Source organism: Phacochoerus africanus, chromosome 9 (assembly GCF_016906955.1).
Source record: "Phacochoerus africanus isolate WHEZ1 chromosome 9, ROS_Pafr_v1, whole genome shotgun sequence".
In the NCBI taxonomy this organism is placed as follows: Eukaryota; Metazoa; Chordata; class Mammalia; order Artiodactyla; family Suidae; genus Phacochoerus; species Phacochoerus africanus.
In genome coordinates this window covers 66064761-66085463 of record NC_062552.1, presented here as the reverse complement: position 1 = coordinate 66085463, position 20703 = coordinate 66064761, and the positions used below count along the sequence as shown (strand labels likewise).

The 20703-nt window shown below is 37.4% G+C and overlaps 1 protein-coding gene across 2 annotated transcripts in view; it reads left to right on the top strand.

The window, feature by feature from the left end:
• The window catches only part of SRP54 (signal recognition particle 54), a 48191-nt gene that overhangs the window by 12489 nt on the left and 14999 nt on the right, over positions 1 to 20703 (top strand). For both annotated transcript variants that reach the window (XM_047797671.1, XM_047797672.1), the window contains 10 exons: positions 1343 to 1453; positions 5075 to 5166; positions 6168 to 6252; positions 10436 to 10540; positions 12029 to 12095; positions 12175 to 12232; positions 16072 to 16222; positions 18093 to 18241; positions 18523 to 18623; positions 19115 to 19201. In XM_047797671.1, the coding sequence (XP_047653627.1) occupies positions 1376 to 1453; positions 5075 to 5166; positions 6168 to 6252; positions 10436 to 10540; positions 12029 to 12095; positions 12175 to 12232; positions 16072 to 16222; positions 18093 to 18241; positions 18523 to 18623; positions 19115 to 19201 (973 nt within the window). In that variant the 5' untranslated portion in view covers positions 1343 to 1375. The remainder of the gene's footprint in view (positions 1 to 1342; positions 1454 to 5074; positions 5167 to 6167; positions 6253 to 10435; positions 10541 to 12028; positions 12096 to 12174; positions 12233 to 16071; positions 16223 to 18092; positions 18242 to 18522; positions 18624 to 19114; positions 19202 to 20703) is intronic.

Sequence of the window (20703 nt, the reverse complement as noted above, 5' to 3'; positions counted from 1 at the left end):
TCTACAGAAACATAACCAATAGGATGTGTGTGTGTATCACACACAGACACAGACACACACACCTATAAAAAATTTATTGCAAGGAATTGGCTCATGTAATCATGGAAGAGGACAAATCCTAAGATCTACAGGCAAGCTCAAAGACCCAAGAGAGCTTGGTGGATGGTGTATTTCCAGTCTGCAGTTAGGCAGGCTTAAGACCCAGGAAGAGGTAATGTTTCTATTTGAGTCCAAAGGCAGAAAAAAGCCAATGTCCCAGTTAAAGGCAGTCAGAGGAATTATCTCTTAAATTAACTTTTTTTTTTTTTTTTTTTTTTTGCTTTTTATGGCTGCACTCGCAGCATATGGAAGTTCCCAGGGTAGGGGTTCCATTGGAGTTACAGCTGCTAGCCTGTGCCACAGCCACAGCAACATGGGATCTGAGCCATATCTGCAGCCTACACCACAGTTCATGGCAACGCCGGATCCTTAATCCAATGAGTGAGGCCAGGGATCGAACCCACAACCTCATGGATACTAGTTAGATTCCACTGAGCCATGACGGGAACCCCCTAGATTTACTTTATTTTGCTGTTCATTTGCGTGCCTTGTCTTGCCAGCTAGTAGATAAGCACCTTGAGGGCATCTGCTTGCTTACTATCCATGAATCCTTGTGTCCTGACTTATGTGTAGTAGGTACATCTATATATTTTATAAAACCATAGCATTTTAGATCTTGAAGGGGCCTTTGAGGTTATCTTGTTGTAGTGTTGGGGAATCAAAAACAGCTTTAAAATAGGAATATTAATAACGCACCTCTTTGTTTTTTAGAAGAATAAAACGAGATAATGTAATTTATATGAAAAGTTGTGATTTACCAATTTTAAAACTTGTATTTATTTTTCTTGCTTAGAGCATAAATCAGTGTTTACAATGTCCTTTAATTATATAGTACTCCTGGGCAGAAATTTTATCTTTTTCTTTCTCACCCTTTTTTCATTTAAAAATGTGTATGACACATCTATCAGTTACTCATATTTACAGGTATGTCCAAAATGAGAGCATTTAATTTGAGAAATCATCATTTCTTCAAAGCATATTATCTGACATGTTAAATTTGCTGGTTCATATAGAATATTCCAGTTAGGTGTTCAGCTAGATAAGGCATCATAACCAAGTGGTAGCTTTAGCTTTTGGACCTGACTCTATTGAAGAGGCAGATTGAGGCTATGGAAGTTGAAGTTACAGTATCTAAACACTAGAATACTTTAACTTGAACTTACTCTTTTTTCAAAGTCTTTAGTTATGGGAACTAGTATGGATTGTTTTCAGATGTTTTTATTTAATTTTTTTTGCCTCCTAGATTTTCTTGTAATCACATCTCAAAGCCTTCAAGATGGTACTAGCAGACCTTGGAAGAAAAATAACATCGGCATTACGCTCCTTGAGCAATGCCACCATTATCAATGAAGAGGTATGTGAAATGTGCAATTGTACATCATCACTAGCATTGGAGATAGATGGTTACTAATCTCTGTGTAAATACCTACAGATAAGAAACTATAAGTGGATACACTAGATAATTTTTTTTATTGAGAAGTCAACTATCTTAATTTCAGCTTTCTATAAAGAATTACAAACAAACAAAAACAACACCTTAACTTACATGGAATAATGATATATATTTTCTATTTTGAAAATGGGTCAGATCTGGGAATACACTTTTGTTTTCTCCCTTGACATAGGCCTAAAATTTTAGTATCCTGCTTCTTCCTTCTTGGCTAGATATGTTCATATCTGACCCTTTCTCCTTGACTTTTATTTAGCATTCTTTTTTTTTTTGGTCTTTTTTTTGCCATTTTATTGGGCTGCTCTCGCGGCATATGGAGTTCCCAGGCTAGGGGTCTAATCGGAGCTGTGGCCACCGGCCTACGCCAGAGCCACAGCAACGCGGGATCCGAGCTGCGTCTGCAACCTACACCACAGCTCACGGCAACGCCGGATCCTTAACCCACTGAGCAAGGCCAGGGATCGAACCCGCAACCTCATGGTTCCTAGGCGGATTCGTTAACCACTGTGCCATGATGGGAACTCCTTATTTAGCATTCTTATACAAGGCTAGTATTTCCACCTTGGCTGCTTTGATTCTCATTCAGTTTTCTCTGAAATCCTCATACATTTTTTCAGTTACAAACAGATTTTTGGAAATTTGTAAGTTGACTCCTGTATGGTATCTGAAATACTTTTTCTCCTTGATTTTTTGCTTTTGTTTTTATTTTTGTTAGGCCTTCCCCATGGCATGCAGAAATTCCTGGGGCAGGGATCAAACCCAAGCCATAGCAGTGGCAACACCAGATCCTTAACTGCTAGGCCCCCAGGGAACTCCTGATTTTAAATCTTCCTGATTTTACTATTTTTTCTTTTTCCTTTTTAGGGCCATACCCACAGCATATGGAGGTTCCTAGGCAAGGGGTTGAATCTGTGCTACAGCTGCTGGCCTATGCCATAGCTGCAGCAATACCAGATCCAAGCCTTGTCTGCAGCCTACACCACAGCTCACCACAACCCTGGATCCTTAACCCACTGAGTGGGGCCAGGGATCAAACCCACATCCTCATGGATACTAGTTAGGTTCGTTACTACTGAGTCATAATGGGAGCTCCCTAATTTATTAAGATAATTATTTATCACATTTCCCTCCCACACACATTGTATCTTCATTGTTTGCAATTGAAAAAAGGTTATAGTCCATAGATATACTTTATGTTTTGTGCTACCAGTGGAAAAGTACTGAATATGGTTTTAGTAGACCTTGTTTAGCATTCCACTTCATAGATGTGTGATTGTAATTTGAGCAAGACAACGTCTGATTTCTTTTTGTTTTTGTCATTTTTTTTTTTTTTTTGCTTTTTAGGGCCACACTCGCAGCATGGAGGTTCCCAGGCTAGAGGTCAAATCAGAGCTACAGCTGCCGGCCTATGCCACAGCAAAGCCAGATCCAAGCTGCATAAGCAACCGACACCACAGCTCATGTCAACGCTGAATCCTTAACCCACTGATCAAGGCCAAGGATCGAACCTGCAACCTCATGGTTACTAGTTGGATAAGTTAACCACTGAGCCATGGTTACTTTGAACTCCTACCGTTCAATACTATTTTATTTATTTATTTATTTATTTTCTGCCATGCCTGCAGCATGTGGAAGTTCCCAGGCTAGAGATTGAACCTGTGCCATAGCAGCAACCCAAGCCACTGCAGTGACAACACTGGTTCCTTAATCTGCTGCTCCATAAAAGAACTCTGAAGATGATTTTAAAGATGAAATGAAATAATAGATAAAAGCACTTTCTTTTCTTTTTTTCCCTACAGCTGCATTTTTGGCATATGTAAGTTCCCAGGCTACGGGTCGGATTGGAACTGCAGCTGCCAGCCTATGGCACAGCTACAGCAACAGCAACACCAGATCCGAGCTTCATCTGCAACCTGTACCTCAGCTTGCAGCCATACCAGATCCTTAACCCACTGAGCAAGAACAGGAATCGAACCTACATCCTTGTGGATACTAGTCGGGTTCTTAACCCACTGAGCCACAATGGGAACTCCAAAAAGTGCTTTCTAACTTGGAGGCTTAAAAAAAAATTCTAATATAGAATTTTTTTATCAACACTTTTTTTTTGTCTTTTGTCCTTTCAGGGCCACACCCTCAGCATATTGAGGTTCCCAGGCTAGGGGTCTAATTGGAGCTGTTGCTGCTGGCCTATGCCACTGCCACAGCAACGCGGGATCCCAGCCGTCATGGTTCCTAGTCGGATTCGCTTCCACTGTGCCATAACGGGAACTCCTATCAACACTTTAATAAGCTAATGGAATTAAATAATCTTGGGACCATCTTTGAGCTTTGCTAGCCTCTCATTTAACAGTGACAGAAAGTCAGTTTCACATGTCTATTGGAAAAGCCAGGATTAGAATCTTTTTTCTAGTTTCTCATCCAGGGCTTTTTCTAATAATTATCCTTAAATAATCAATTATAACTTAAACCATTGTTTAGTCTTTGGAGTTGAAATAAATGCAATAACAGCTTTCTAAACAGTTTTCACTATTGTGTAACCCTTATTCTGTTTGTGTTTATAGTAGGAAAAATGAAAAGAAACCAGGGAGAAGAGGTTGGTGGGAAGTAAAATAACAGCTGTTGCTTGAATTGGCAGCTTCTTTGTTCTTGGCACTGCGCTGCTGAGAAATTAATAGGGAGAAATCCCTCTAATGAAAGATAGTTCCATTTTTATCAGACCCTTTAGTGAGGGAGAGAGAAATCTGATAAGCATCTGTATGACTTATGACGAAAGTTAAAGATGAGAATTTATTCAAGTTATATTTGAGAGTCTGCATTTTTGCAGACATCTTTGCTGGCACTAGGAATATAGCAGTGAACAAAACAGACTAAAATCCCAGCCTTCATGCAGCTTCCATTCTAATATGCAAACACTTACTTTCATGAGCAACTAAGGCCTCATCTATTTTAAAGACTTTATAGTGTGTGACCTTTTAACCACAGTTGCCTTGCAACTCAACAAATGTGTGATAGTGAGTTATTAATGGAGAATAGTTTCCTTTTCGTCTTCGTTCCTTTGCTCTGTGTGGAAATAGTAAGGCTACTGGGTCAGACTGGGTCATTTGCTTTTGTCACATTTTCCTCTGTGGTAGTCCAGTTAAGCAGATATTGTGACTACATAGTTCTATGTATCAGCAACAGAAATTCAGAGACGTGGAAAACTTAAGTGGTAACACGTACTGTGTAGTAACTTTCTTTGGCTTGTGTATTGTCTTTACCATTATTACCTGAACATAGGGAAAAAATTGTGTTGGTTAGTACCTGGTTGAATAAAACAAAATAGAATGTCTTATTTTGACAAAATGACCAGACATTAAATAAGATTATCTCTTGAATGCTAACTGAAAACCTTGCCCAATGGTGTAGTATTATTTTTATTAAGCTATGGTAGTGTATGATGATTGGTGAATCATTGTTTTTATATGGTTGAAATGATACACTGTGAGCTTTAAAATTTTATTTATATATTTACTTATTTACTTGCAGGTATTAAATGCTATGCTAAAAGAAGTATGTACAGCATTATTGGAAGCAGACGTTAATATTAAACTAGTGAAACAACTAAGAGAAAATGTAAAGTAAGTTAAATTAATCAAGTAAAAAAAGGGACAAAACTAAATTTAGTTTACTGGGATGAGTTGCTAAGTAGAAAAGTCTGCTGTATTATGAAATGTTTCTGCCATACAGCACTGGGAAAGAATAGAACTCATATGTTGGAAGACTTTGTGTGTAGTGTGTTTCCATAATAGTGGTTCCGAGAATAAACTACATGTGGCTTTCATTTAATTACGGATTTCTTTCCATTTTACTACTCCTTCATCTGAATGGATTCAGTCATATACTGTATAGTATTTTAATAGAAAAAGAAATAATGGAGAAGGCTTTTAACAGTTCAGATTCATCATAGGAAAGTGGTGCCATTTTAATCCTCCTCAGACTAAAGATGACAGTAGTCAGCTTCCTTCATTATTGGAGAATTCTATTCTTTTTTGTTCCCCTTCTAGCTTCTCTGTCCATATTTGAATAAAGGAATAATGCGTGTGGTCTTAGTTATTGTGTTAATTGGGAGAGGCACTGACTGGGGCAGGGCACATAGAATAATAGAATAATTGAGAGTACCACAATTAGCTGCTTGAATCCTAGCCCTTGTTCAGGCCATCCCTCCTTTTCGTATTGTCAGACTGGGTATTAAATATAAAACTACTAGCATTTAAACATTTAGAACTAGAAAAAGTAGTCCTATTTTCTGCTAGGTGTAAAGATGTATAAATTATATATACTGCAAGAAAAAGAAATCAAATTAATACTCCACAGTAATAGGAGGACAAATGAATATTTCGACTTTCCAAAAACAAAAAAAAATTCCTTGAAAAATTAACCAAAGTCTTACATCTAAAATTTCATGGTAAATTCTTTATGGTATGGATTAATGAATCTATAGTAATTATATACATGCTAATTAGAAGACTATTAATGTGAATGATTGACTATTCTTACATCATTTGAGGCAGAAGCTAATTTTTTAGAGTGTCTTAACTGACTTTTCCCCCTTCTACCCTCAAAAACTATCATTATGAAGGTCTGCTATTGATCTTGAAGAAATGGCGTCTGGTCTTAACAAAAGGAAAATGATTCAGCATGCTGTTTTTAAAGAACTCGTGAAGGTAAAAGTATATCTAGCTTGTTCTATGATTCTCTGTAGACTCACTACATTAGTGCTGCAAATAGGAATACTATTTCCAAATATGTTATTGTGTTTTATATAATATCTGTATTAAAAATATTAATTGAAGGATTAACTTTTCTGAAGTGGCCTATTTTTATCATAGGCTTTGCTGAATACAAAATTCTGAGTACAGATATCAAGGCCAGCATTATTCCTGGACAAAAATGCCAAAGTTAAGTTACAGAAAGTAAAACTTCACTATACAAAGTTGAAAGAAGAGCCTCTCAGAGTTTATCTTCTTTTAATATCATGTTTAGCCTATTGAAGGCCCTACTTTTGTACAGAAAATCACTCTTGGCAATAATTATTTCCTACACTTTCCCTGTGTCCAAAATTCCCTTTGAAAAGATCAAATATCCCAACTCTTGCCTAGATTTTAAGCAATTTTGGATTAGTAGTTGTATTTTGTGAGTTGTAAATATAGTCTATTGCCCTGTCAACTGATACTGCTGCTGCTATTGTCAAGATTACATGAAAATTTTAGAGCTTTAGAAAATATGCGTGAGTCCAGTGGTGGGGAAAAAAGGAGGGAACTGAAAAAAAAATTGTTTAAGAGCAACAGATATCTGCTAATAGTCTCCTGATATTTTCCCCTATATTGTGTGAATAGCTTTGTTTACTTCTTTGGTTCCAAAAGAACTGTTTGATACTTTGAAAAACTGTAGTGTTTCAGATGGTTGGATCATTTCAGTTTAGTCGTATAGATTAATAAATTCTAAAAGGAATCCAGAACCTAAGAGAGGTCAGGAAATTTATTCAGTCATACTTCTTAGTCTGTAGTTGAGAAAAATGAGACAGTTAGTGGCAGGCCTAGGCCTGATCTTCAAACTCCTTGTCTAGGACTCCTTGCAGTTTTTCCAGACTGCTTTTCATCTAACACCTGAGGTCAACACAGGGTGCATGAACATTTTTATTTTTAGGAGTTGGCATCTGTAGGCAGTTCTGGAGCATCAGGTGCTTTGCTAAGATGCCTTGATTGAGTTCCTACTTTATTTGAGGCAGTATGCCAAATACTGCTGATAATAGAGATGAAAACGGCTAGGCCTCAGAAGCTCGTGGTCTGGAACAGTGGTGTACAAAGCAAAGGTTTTCATTATAAAACATTATTTGCCTTTTTTTAGTGTGTTGATATTTGCTCTGTAAATATCAGTGCAAAAGCAGTGGTGGATGAAACCATTGGGTATGAATCAAGGTAGTGGTACGGAAGTATTCTACTAATCATTGTACTCTTTATTCCCACATACTTGCAGGGGGGGAAAAAAAAAGCCAGTTTCACTTAAAAATGTCCTTGATAAAGTAGTAGGAATCATTAGTTGTGTTAAATCTTTACCCTTGAGTATAAATGTGTTTATGAGAGTTTGTATGATGAAATGGGAAGTATGCAGAAAGCCCTTTTGCTCCATACTGAAATTCGATGGTTGTCTTGAGGAAAGAAATGTGTAATTGTTTGATTGCAAGCTGAGCTAGCCACTTCTTTCACAGAACACCATTTTTACATGAAAGAACAACAGACAGATAATCTGTGGTTATTTAGACTTGGGCCTTTGGCAGACATTTTCTCCAAAGTAAACAGAGTGAGCCTGTCACTTTAAGGCAGATAACAAACAGTATTGTAGCCAGTGATGAAATTCCAGCTTTCAAGTGAAAACTGGAAACTTGTATTTCCACCATGCATTTGACAGTGTTGTAATACTAAGTTTTCTAATGATCAGTGTTGATATTAATAAATGTTTTGATTTTGTGTAGTGAAATGTATCAACAGTGCAAGATCTGCCTAACTCAACTAGTATTTTCCATTTGACTCATGTATGATGTTACAAAATCATGTACCAGTGATTGATTCAAAGTCCAAGACAGAATAACAGATTTTTTTTTTTTTTTGGTCTTTTTGCCATTTTCTTGGGCCACTCCCGCGGCACATGGAGGTTCCAAGGCCAGGGGTCGAATCAGAGCTGTAGCCGCTGGCCTACACCAGAGCCACAGCAACGCAGGATCCGAGCTGCGTCTGCAACCTACACCACAGCTCATGGCAACGCCGGATCCCCAACCCACTGAGCAAGGCCAGGGATCGAACCCACAACTTCATGGTTCCTAGTCAGATTCGTTAACCACCGAGACACAACGGAACTCCCAGAATAACAGATTTTAATGTAATAGAGCATTCAATTTCGGTACGGCTGTTCTAAGATGCAGGAGGAAGAGAAGATAGATTTATAATAAAATCATCATTCAGTAAAACATATATACTCCAAATAGTATGTTCATAGAGAGGTGAGTGATTTTGCCATGGAATTTAGAGAATGGAGGTGAACATAGGGTAGCTTTAGTGTTCTGAAAGTTTCTGGGAGGAAGGGCAATGGGTTTATGTTTAAGATAGATTTTGCTTACTTCAAAAGTTTGCTTGTGCTTATGCCTAGGGAGGAGATAACAAAATGTGTTTTCTTTTCTTCCCTTTTCTACCACATGGCTTTCCTTGAAATTCAGGTTATAATATGGATTATGTAACCATTATAATGTCATCTAACATGGGCTCAACAAATTTCCCTTAGAGAACAAATAGTTTAGGTTTTGTGGACCGTGTAGTCTGTGTTGTAACTACTCAAGTCTGCTGTTGTAGTGCAGAAGCAGTAAATGAATGGACATGTCTGTGTTCTAAAACTTTACACATAGTTGGCCAGCTTCTGATCTAGGACATTAACTATTGCTATGGTTTTATCATCATATGGAGATAAGTTTCAAGCTCCGAACAGCTGACCTGGAAGTGAATTTTAATTTTTCTTTTTTTGGGCCACTCCACAGCATATGGAGTTCCTGGGCCAGGGATCAGATGCCAGATGCAGTTGTGACCTATGCCTCAGCTGCAGCAACTCCAGGTCCTTTAAACCACTTTGCCGGGCCTGGGATCGAATCTACATCCCAGTGCTGCAGACACTGCCAATCCTGTTGCACCATACTGGGAACTGAATTATTTTTTTTAATGAACTCTAAGCCTCGTGCTTGTTAGTTTGGGGACTATCCATATATGAACCTTAATTTTCCACTGATTGTCATTATAAAATTTGTGATTATTTTTTACTAGCCCTCTAAATACAATAACATTCTATAATAATGTTATAGAACATTACATCTTTGGCATTGGACAGTTTATTTTTATTTTTTATGTTTTTAGGGCCACATCCACAGCATTTGGAGGCTCCCAGGCTAGTGGTTGAATCGGAGCTACGCCACAGCGCCGCGTCTTCAACCTATACCACAGCTCAGGGCAACGCTGGATCCTTAACCCACTGAGTGAGGCCAGGGATCAAACCTGCATCCTCATGGATACAGTCAGATTCGTTTCCACTGAGCCATGATGAGAACTCCTGGCATTGGACAGTTTAATATTTAACTGACCTGGAAAGTCCTTCACATGTAATTTGTGATTTTGCTTATGTGTAAACATTTGTCAAATTAAACATGAATATAGCTACCGTCCCAGTGTAGTAGCCACCAGCCACATGTGGTTATTGAGCACTTGTAATGTGGCTAGTCCAAGTTGAGATGTGCTGTAAGTATGATGTATACCAAGTTTGAAGACCTAGCATGGGAAAAGGGAATGTAAAATATTTCATTAATTTTTCAATATAAATTATAGTTTGAAATGATAATATTTTACATAAACTGGGTTAAAATATTAAAATCACTTTATTTTTCTTAATGTTGTTGCTAGAAAATTAAAAATTCATATATGGCTTGAACATTTATTTTGTATTTCTACACTGATGATGTAGATTGCTCCTTTGGCTCAAACTTGTTCTCACATTTTATTCACACTACAACTTGTTCTAAAAAATGTTTCGAGAGTCTTACCTGTGAATCGGTTTGGGAGTATCTGATTTCTTTATGACTGTGCTATTTCTTTTGCCAAATTGGCTTATGATTTCACAATGTACTGTTTTAAACTTGTAAATTTCACTATGAGTCTACAACGGGAAATAATGGAGTTGTATTAAAATGATAGGACTATAGTTGCCTTTTATATTGAAATGTCTTTAAATTATTTTTACAGTTAAAAGTTGTGGGGAGGGGCTTTGAATATAAGCATGTGTTAACCTAATTTTATTTTTATTTCTGGTGTGTAGCTTGTAGACCCTGGAGTTAAAGCATGGACACCCACTAAAGGTAAACAGAACGTGATCATGTTTGTTGGATTGCAAGGCAGTGGTAAAACAACAACATGTTCAAAGGTAAATTATACTTAATTTTAAAAAGTCATGGTGACGATGTTTGTATAAATCAAATTTTATGTTAAGTCAGGCTTCATAGTATCATGCATTGTTTTTGTTTTTAATTTTATGGCTGTAGTCGGGGCATATTGAAGTTCCTGGGCCAGGGATTGAATCTGAGCCACAGCTGCAACCTCTGCTACAGCTGCATCAATGCCCAATCCAGGCCAAGGATCGAACTCACACCTCGGCAGCTACCTGTGCCACTGCAGTCGGATTCTTAACCCACTGTACCACAACAGGAACTCCTAGTATTGTTTCTTTACAATTTTGTGTTGCTTGATGTGTCTCTTATGTTTTTGTAAAAGTTTTTTGTAGAATAAGAGGAAAGAATCCCATCTTCTCTCTTATGATTGCTTTTTTTAAGAATGTTAGACTTCTATATGACTGTGCTATTTCTTTTACCAAAAAGACTGTTCCTATCCTTTACAGAAATGAGGATATGATTTTTGGAGAAATGCACACAGAAAGTTTACCTTATCTCCTGTGGCTCAAGACTCCCTTTTCACAGTATCCCACTTGGCATAATGTATATAGATCTTCATTTTACATATCTTCTTGCTAATTTTACTTATTTATTTATTTATTGCCTTTTGGGCCCTCACCCTCAGCATATGAAAGTTCCCAGGCTAGGGGTCAGATTAGAGCTACAGCTGCTGGCCTACACCACAGCCAAGCAGCTTGGGACCTGAGCCACATCTGCGACCTACACTACAGCTCATGGCTACGCTGGATCCCTGACCCACTGAGCAAGGCCAGGGATCGAATGCGCATCCTCGTGGATACTAGTCGATTCGTTTCCACTGTGCCACAGCAAGAACTCCTCTTCCTACTAATTTTAAATTCATTATACTACCACTTTGTCCAGAAATGGGTGCCTCAACTTGTTACCAGATTTTGCTTCACTACCTCACTATTTAGTTTAGAAAGAAAAATAAAAAGGAAAGGATTATTTCTTAGAGGATTACATTGTTATTATTATTATTATTTCTTTTTCAACTGCATGCACGGCATATGGAAGTTCCTGGGCCAGGGATCGAATCTGAGCCATAGCTGGGATCTATGCCCAGCTACAGCAAAGCCAGAACCTTAATCCACTGTGCTGGGCTGGGGATTGAGACCACGCTGCCTCAGAGACAGTGTTGGATCCTTAAACCACTGCACTACAGCGGGAGCTCCCTATTATTGTTTGTTTTAAACTAATTAATGTTTTAACTTTTTTTTTTTTTTTTTTTACTATGGCTGTTTGTTCCTTAGTCATTTTATATTGTTTGAATGTGATGGTATGGCACTTGGAATTTAAACTCTTTATGAAGTTTTCTGTATTCAAAATTTAATAATATTACTTTTAGGAGAATATGAGTAGTTTTATTTTACTCTTCAAGTAAATAGAAACAATTACATATAATAATTTGTATTTACTGATTTTTAAAAATCTTTCTTTCCCAGTTAGCATATTATTACCAGAGGAAAGGTTGGAAGACCTGTTTGATATGTGCAGACACATTCAGAGCAGGTACTGTGTTGAAATTTGAAAATCATTTTCTGAAATTTTTATTTTCAAGTTTGAGACTCATTAACTCTTTATTTCATAGGAGCTTTTGACCAGCTAAAACAGAATGCAACCAAAGCAAGAATTCCATTCTATGGAAGGTGGGTTCCAGTTTCTTATTTTTATACCCATCTGTGTCACCTTGTCAGTCTGATTTTTATTTTATGCTATCTAGTCACATTTTAATATATACTTATAAACTTAAATCCTTTCTGGAACAAAGTAGGGGTATATTTAATACATTGTTATCTTTTATTATTGTAACATGACTCTCCAGTCCAGCCTGATGTATCAGAGCAGATGTTGTTTAGTCTATAATATGTCTGTACTTATCATCCTGCCTTGCATACTTTACAGCCTCCTTCTGCTTCTGTTGCAATTGTTTGTTTTAAGATGTCTGAGGAATTCCTCAATTCAACATACTGGTGAATTCCGTATTGTCTATTTCTATAGTACATCATTTTAAAAGTTTGTATTTGATCATCCTAAAATGCTCTATAATCTGTAGTTATTTCGAAGATTCTCATCATTGCTCTCCTTCATATTATATATTGGTGTTCATTTAGGTGGTGTGTACATGTTAAAATGATTAATTAAAAGAATCAGGTCAAGATTGAATTTAGGAGTTCCCGTCGTGGCTCAGTGGTTAACGAATCCGACTAAGAACCATGAGGTTGCGGGTTCGATCCCTGCCCTTGCTTAGTGGGTTAAAGATCCGGCGTTGCCGTGAGCTGTGGTGTAGGTTGCAGACGCGGCTCGTATCCTGTGTTGCTGTGGCTCTGGCGTAGGCTGGCAGCTATAGCTCCAATTCAGTCCCTAGCCTGGGAACCTCCATATGCCGTGGAAGTGGCCCAAGAAATGGCAAAAAACAAAAAGCCAAAAAAAAAAAAAAGAAAGAAAAGATTGAATTTAGAAGACTTATTTGAGGAAATAGCATTTTTCTCAATGTTATTAATATAAAAAGCTTGTTATTAATATAGAAGGCTTTAAAAAACTAAAATTTGAGGTCATTAAATGAATGATACCATTTTGTTAGTCATTATGTTCTACTTTTTGGCTGGCCAAAAAAGCTAATGACCGTTGGCTATGATACGCTCTTTATCTAAATTTTTTTCTTTTCTTTTTTATGATAATTTCTAACAAGTAGAGTAAAGAATAATGTTAGGTATTTTGTTTTTAGGATAACTTTTTCTAATACAGATTTGAAAATCAAGGTATAATAAAGTTATATCTTTTGAGTTCACAGTTTGCAAATGGCATAATTTAGCTGATGATTACGGGAACTGTCTGCCAAAGCCAGAGCATAAATTTTTAACCAGTATTTTCAATATTATTTATTAAATAATCTCTCCTTTGTTCATGTAAACTTAAAAAACATACTACATATATAGACTAAAGTGTTAGTGGTTTTTGTTTTCCTCTGGGAGAGATGAAGCCAAATGGGCCTGGGGAAGGATTTGAACTGTATCTCCAATATAAAATTTAGATATTAGCATATACTGGGGGGAGTGGTAGATAGAGGAATATTTGTTTATAGTATCATTTGTTCTGTCTTAAAAAAAAAAACCACTGTTTTATTAAAGTTTTAAATTAAAGAAGTGAAAGCACTAACAGTTTCACTTCCCAATTACCAGTTTTAGCATGTCCATCTGTGCTTTTTTGAATGTCTGTAAAAACGAACACAGAGAGATATTATATAGCTAGCTAGATAACTTTAAATCGAAATGGAATCTTACAATGCTTTGTATGTGAATTGCTTTGCTAGTGGTTATATGGGTCATGTAAATTTGTCAAAGCTAATTTAAAATGAACACTTAAAATAGTACCTTTTATTGTATATATTACCAGTGTAGAGGTAATTAAAAATGGGATCTTATGACAAGATAGTGATTATTCTTGAGAGGGAGTGAGGTGCTATTTATTTATTTAATTTTTAAAAATTTTTAAATGATTTTTATTTTTTTCCATTTTAGCTAGTTTACAGTGTTCTGTCAGTTTTCTACTATACAGCAAGGTGACCCAGTCACACATACATACATACATTCTTTTTCTCACATTATCCTACATCATGCTCCATCATATGAGGTGCTCTTTATATTGTTTCTTGATCTGGGTTTGTTTGCTGTGTGAAAATTTGCTGAGTGTACAATTTGTACAACTTTTCTACGTATATTTTATTTTATTTTCATTTTTTTATTACTCAAATGAATTTATCACATCTGTAGTCTACATATATTTATACTTCATTAAAGTGTTTACTAAAATAAATGGGATCTTAATAATTCTGGACAGTATACTGTTTAATTCTTTTTTATGATGTTATATTCCATTGTATGTGAATATATATGTATAGCTAATCAGTCCCGTTCTTATGAACATCTTTGATCATATTTCTTTGCACATTTACAAGTTTTATTTAAATTGTATCTTTATCATATTTAAAATAGCTAGTCTCTGTCCTCTTTTTCAACATTTTCTTGCCCATTTCACCTACTTATTTCCCCAAGTAAATTTTAGATTTTTTTGTTATTAAGTTCCAGAAAGAAAAATCTCCCTAAGATTAGAACTGCCCTGAAAGTAATCTGTTTAGGGGAGAACTGACATTTTAGGAACCTGCTGTGTTTTTTGCTAAAAAAATTTTATGTCCTTAAGTATAATTATTTTCTTCATTTAAATCATGTGTATGTTCTTTTTTTTTTAGGGCCGCACCCGAGGCATATGGAGGTTCCCTGGTGAGGGGTCTAATTGGAACTACAGCTGCCGGCCTACACCACAGCAGCACTGGATCTGAGCCGTGTCTGCAACCTACACCACACCTCACAGCAACTCCAGATCCTTAACCCACTGAGTGAGGCCAGGGATTGAACCCGAAACCTCATGGTTTCTAGTGGATTCGTTTCTACTGTGCCATGATGGGAGCTCCTAAATCATGCATATATTCTTATTAAGTGTATTTCTGCCTAATTTGTATTGCTAATTTAAGGGGGGAAACCTTTTTTTAACATCGTATGTCTTTTCATTTGACAGTATTGATCTGTGTTAAAAGTTGCCAGTAACCAAAAGAAGCAAATTATAGTGAGATCTCGTTTCTTGATTCTTCAAGTTGAATAGTTTGAGGATTGTGGAAATGTACTAAAATAAGAATGAAATGAAAGTTCGTGAAGAGGAGTTCCCGTTTGGCACAGTGGTTAACGAATCCGACTAAGAACTGCGAGGTTGCAGGTTTGGTCCCTGGCCTTGCTCAGTGGGTTAAGGATCCGGCGTTGCCGTGAGCTGTGGTGTAGGTTGCAGACACTGCCCAGATCCCGCGTTGCTGTGGCTCTGGTGTAGGCTGGGCGGCTACAGCTCCGATTAGACCCCTAGCCTGGGAACCTCCATATGCCGTGGGAGCGGCCCTAGAAATGGCAAAAAGACAAACAAACACCTAAAGTTTGTGAAGACTGTTGTCCTTTTCAAAACCAAAAGCCAGGAGTTCCCGTCGTGGCGCAGTGGTTAACGAATCCGACTAGGGACCCTGAGGTTGCGAGTTCGATCCCTGCCCTTGCTCAGTGGGTTGACGATCCGGCGTTTCCCTGAGCTGTGGTGTAGGTTGCAGACTCGGCTCGGATCCGTGTTGCTGTGGCTCTGGCGTAGGCCGGTGGCTACAGCTCCGATTCAACCCCTGGCCTGGGAACCTCCATATGCCGCGGGAGCGGCCCAAGAAATAGCAACAACAACAACAACAACAAAAAGACAAAAGACAAAAAAAAAGAAAGAAAAGATATGCAGCAAGATCATACTAGATTCATAATTAGAAAATATTTTTTAATTTCTAAATTGAAAGTGTGATCATTATGACTTTTCCAGGATGGATTAAAGGTACACTGACAGTTTTAAATTATTAGTATTTGGAAGTTTTTCTATTTTAGTTGTTGTTAAAACATTTTTCCATGTTAATTAGCTATACAGAAATGGATCCTGTTATCATTGCCTCGGAAGGAGTGGAGAAATTCAAAAATGAAAATTTTGAAATTATTATTGTTGATACAAGTGGCCGCCATAAACAAGAAGATTCTTTGTTTGAAGAAATGCTTCAAGTTGCTAACGCTATAGTAAGTAGCTTCGGTTTAACATCATTATAAGGATTTTGGCTAATTATAAACCCTGATTGAGATTATGAACTGTGTAATTTTTTTTTTTTTTTTTTTTTGCCTGTAAAACAGATTCCAAGTAAGTTATTTCTGTCTTGGGCACTTTTTTTTTTTTTGGTCTTTTTTTGCCATTTCTTGGGCTGCTCCCACGACATATGAAGGTTCCCAGGCTAGGGGTCTAATTGGAGCTGTAGCCGCTGGCCTACACCAGAGCCACATTAATGCGAGATCGGAGCCTCATCTGCGACCTACACCACAGCTCATGGCAACGCCAGATCCTTAATCCCCTGAGCAAGGCCAGGAATCAAACCCGCAACCTCATGGTTCCTAGTCGGATTAGTTAACCACTGAGCCATGACGGGAACTCCCTGTTTTGGGCACCTTTATCTGTATAACAAGGACTTAGACTTCTCTACATTAACGTGAAATTTTCATGAGTATCAAAAAATAATTTCTCGGAGTTCCTATCGTGGCGCAGTGGTTAACGAATCCGACTAGGAACCATGAGGTTGCGGGTTCGGTCCCTGCCCTTGCTCAGTGGGTTAATGATCCGGCGTTGCCGTCAGCTGTGGTGTAGGTTGCAGACGCGGCTCGGATCCCGCGTTGCTGTGGCTCTGGCGTAGGCTGGTGGCTACAGCTCCGATTCAACCCCTAGCCTGGGAACCTCCATACGCCTCGGGAGCGGCCCAAGAAATAGCAACAACAACAACAACAACAACAACAAAAATAATAATAATTTCTCAATCATTTTATTAGGATATATAAGAAAAAGTAACCCAAAATTGAGAATTAACCTTTAATATCTGTTGAATTTCATTTCTGTAAATCATTTAAATTAGAAATATTTGTTGTGGGTAAATTTTGAAAGATTTTCAAAATGAAGCATTTAAAAATATTAATCATCATTTAGTGTCTTTTAAAATTGTAATGGAGGAGTTCCCTGGTGGCCTAGCAGTTAAGAACTCAGCGTTGTCACTGCTATGGCTCCAGTTACTGCTGTGGCTCGGGTTTGATTCCTGGAAATTCTGCATGCTGTGAGCACAACCAAAAAATTCTTCTCTAAAAATAAAATTATGATGGAAATAATTTGGGGGAAGAGGCAGTTTATAGGTAATGCGTAGTATATAGTATGAGTCCATGTTTTGCCATAGAGGTGTTGGCAATAATTCTTTGGTTAATGGTTAATGCTAATAAGTTTTTTTTTGTTTTTAGCTATGCCATTATTTTAACGTAGTTGAGCAGAATTCTTTGGCAATAATTCTTTGGTTAATGGTTAATGCTAATAAGTTTTGTTTTGTTTTTAGCTATGCCATTATTTTAACGTAGTTGAGCAGAACTAAGGGAAAGAGTCTCACCTATCTTTTATTTATTTTGGCTTCAGTGTACACTCTTCTACTTTTTATTTTTCTCTGATTTACTTTTGCTATTCCATTTGCCTAGAATGAGATTCTTCTAAATCATTTCTTAACTTTTTATTCAGGCCTCAGATCAAATATTACCTCTAGACAGACCTTCCCTGACCACCCTACCTAAAGAAGCTTCCCACACCTCAAAACTGATTTTTTCTAGCCCATTTCACTTGTTGTACATCTGAAATGTTTATTTGCATATTTTTTTGTTTGTCTCCAGTGACTAGAATATAGGTCCCAAGAGGGCAGAGATTTTCTTATTCAGCTCTGTCTGAGCACCTGAATAGTCCCTAGTACATAGTACTCCGTCAGGAAATAGTTAACGATTCAATGAATAATTACTTATAATATTTTAAGCTTCTAATGATGAAATTTCCTTAAAGTCAGTAAAAATATGTTTCTCTTCTATTGGAATTTTTCAGCAACCTGATAACATAGTTTATGTGATGGATGCCTCCATTGGGCAGGCTTGTGAAGCCCAGGCTAAGGCTTTTAAAGATAAAGTAGATGTAGCCTCAGTAATAGTGACAAAACTTGATGGCCATGCAAAAGGAGGTGGTGCACTCAGTGCGTAAGTATCATTGATGCTGTTGTGCTTATATAGTGTGAGTGTGCACGCGTGGGGTGTGTTTATGGCTCTCTTCTGATCATTTAACATATAGTCCAATAGTCGACATAGTATAGTATATAAAAGTTTAAACAGAAACAGAATTTTGCAGTCCCTCTGATGTAGTTTTGTTTCAGCTAGTGAAAAGGACCTTGAGCTATGTACCCTTGTTGAGTTAGCTTTGAAATCTCTTAGAAATTTGGTTTCCTTTTTGAGGTTATTTTATGTTTTATCTTTCTCTGCAGAGTTGCTGCCACAAAAAGTCCAATTATTTTCATTGGTACAGGGGAACATATAGATGACTTTGAACCTTTCAAAACACAGCCTTTCATCAGCAAACTTCTTGGTATGTACAGTGATGGAGATATAGAAAAATATCCAAGAAATAGTGTGAATATTTAGGACAAATTAGTATTTTAATTCTACCTTCTCTCTAATTAGTTCAGGAAAATCTCTTTCTTCTGTGATTTATCTTTTTCACTTGCAAAAGAGGGATGATTCCTGTGGTTAGAGTGGTAAAACGAGCCATTAGATGGAAAGTTCCTTGGTAAAGTTTTAGAACACAATACAGAAATATGTGGTTGTAGTAATAGCAGTGGTAATGGCAGCATAGCTTTCATGATGTCTGCAGGTGTTCAAGAGTGTGGAATTTGGAATTAAGCTCTGCAGTTCCTGCTTTTGTCACTTGACCTCTAGCTTCAGTTTTCTTACCTGTAAAGTGTAGTAGAAATACCTGAGTTGCCTGTCTCATAGGCTTATTATGTATGTGCATGCATTTTATGTAATGTAAAACAGGCTATATATACTGTTGTTAATTTTATTTTTTGGGTCTTATAGGTATGGGTGACATTGAAGGACTGATAGATAAAGTCAACGAGTTGAAGTTGGATGACAATGAAGCACTTATAGAGAAGTTGAAACATGGTATATGAGTAGAAAAAAGCGGTTACTCTCAGATGTCTTCGCTTGATTTCTTTTGATAAAGCTACTATAATTTGTATGAAATGATGAGTCCATTAAAGTCAATTCTTCGGAGTTCCCGTCGTGGCGCAGCGATTAACGAATCCGACTAGGAACCATGAGGTTGCGGATTCGATCCCTGGCCTTGCTCAGTGGGTTAAGGATCCCGCATTGCCGTGAGCTGTGGTGTAGGTTGCAGACGCGGCTCGGATCCCGCATTGCTGTGGCTCCAGTGTAGGCCTGTGGCTACGGCTCCGATTCAACCCCTAGCCTGGGACTCTCCATATGCCGTGGAAGTGGCCCTAGAAAAGGCAAAAAAGACAAACAAAAAAGTCAATTCTTCAAATGTTTATTTTTTAGATGATTTATATACAAATTATTTTAAATCTCAGACATCTAAGCAATTGTAGAATTGAGTGTTTTTACTTTCTTTCTTGTAAACAAATTGCCTTAAGATTAATGTTGAAGCTTTCATTGGGTTCCTTGGAGTAAGGTAGGTTAAAATCAAGTTAGAATACTCTCTTCTGGAGTTCCCATTGTGGCTCAGTGGCAACAAACCCAACTAGTATCCATGAGGATATAAGTTTGATCCCTGGCCTTGCTCATTGGGTTAAGGATTTGGCATTGCTGCAGACTGTGGTGTAGGTCGCAGATGCAGCTCAGATCTTATGTAGCTGTGGCTGTAGTGTAGGCTGGCAGCCGCAACTCCATTTCAACCCCTAGCCCGGGAACTTCCATATGCCGCAGATGCAGCCTTAAAATAAAAAAAGCTAAGTTTTTAAATCTAACATTTAACTTTTTCAAATTAATCAACTTCAATTTTATGTGTAAAAAGTAGGTAATACTAAGTATCTTGGTAGAGTTGTGAAGATTAAATGAGCTGATTATATAAAATATCCAGCATGTCAGAAGCATTTAACATGTATTACAATTGACCATTTCTGTTTTTCTCAAAATGATGTTACTCGTAAATCCATGTCCACATGTTATCCAGCTTCTCTGCTCCTTTTCACTCATCTTTTCAGGTACCTATGCCTTTACTTCTCAAATGTTGATGCCTTTCAATAATCATTCTAGGCCATCTTTCTATGGAGCTTCAGACTCATATCTGTATGTTTATTAGACCATGCTTGGATGTTCCCTAGACAGTTCAGCTTATCCTTATCTTCCCATCTCAACCTCCCACCCCATTGTTATCAGTGAAGCTTAACATCATTTGTCTTGTTGTCAAAGTCAGAAACTTAGATGCTATCATTAACTTTTATCTTTTCCTCACTCTGCCCAGTCCTTTTCTCATCAGTTAGTTCTAGTAATTCTACCTTTTCATTAACTCCATTCCATTCCCTTCTTTCCAGCACCTATGCCAGTTCATCTTTTGTCTAGATTGTTTATTCTAAGTCTTTTAACTGATGTTCCAGTTTCTTAGACTCTGCCCTTGGATCTATTTTTATGATCTGGCCGAAAAG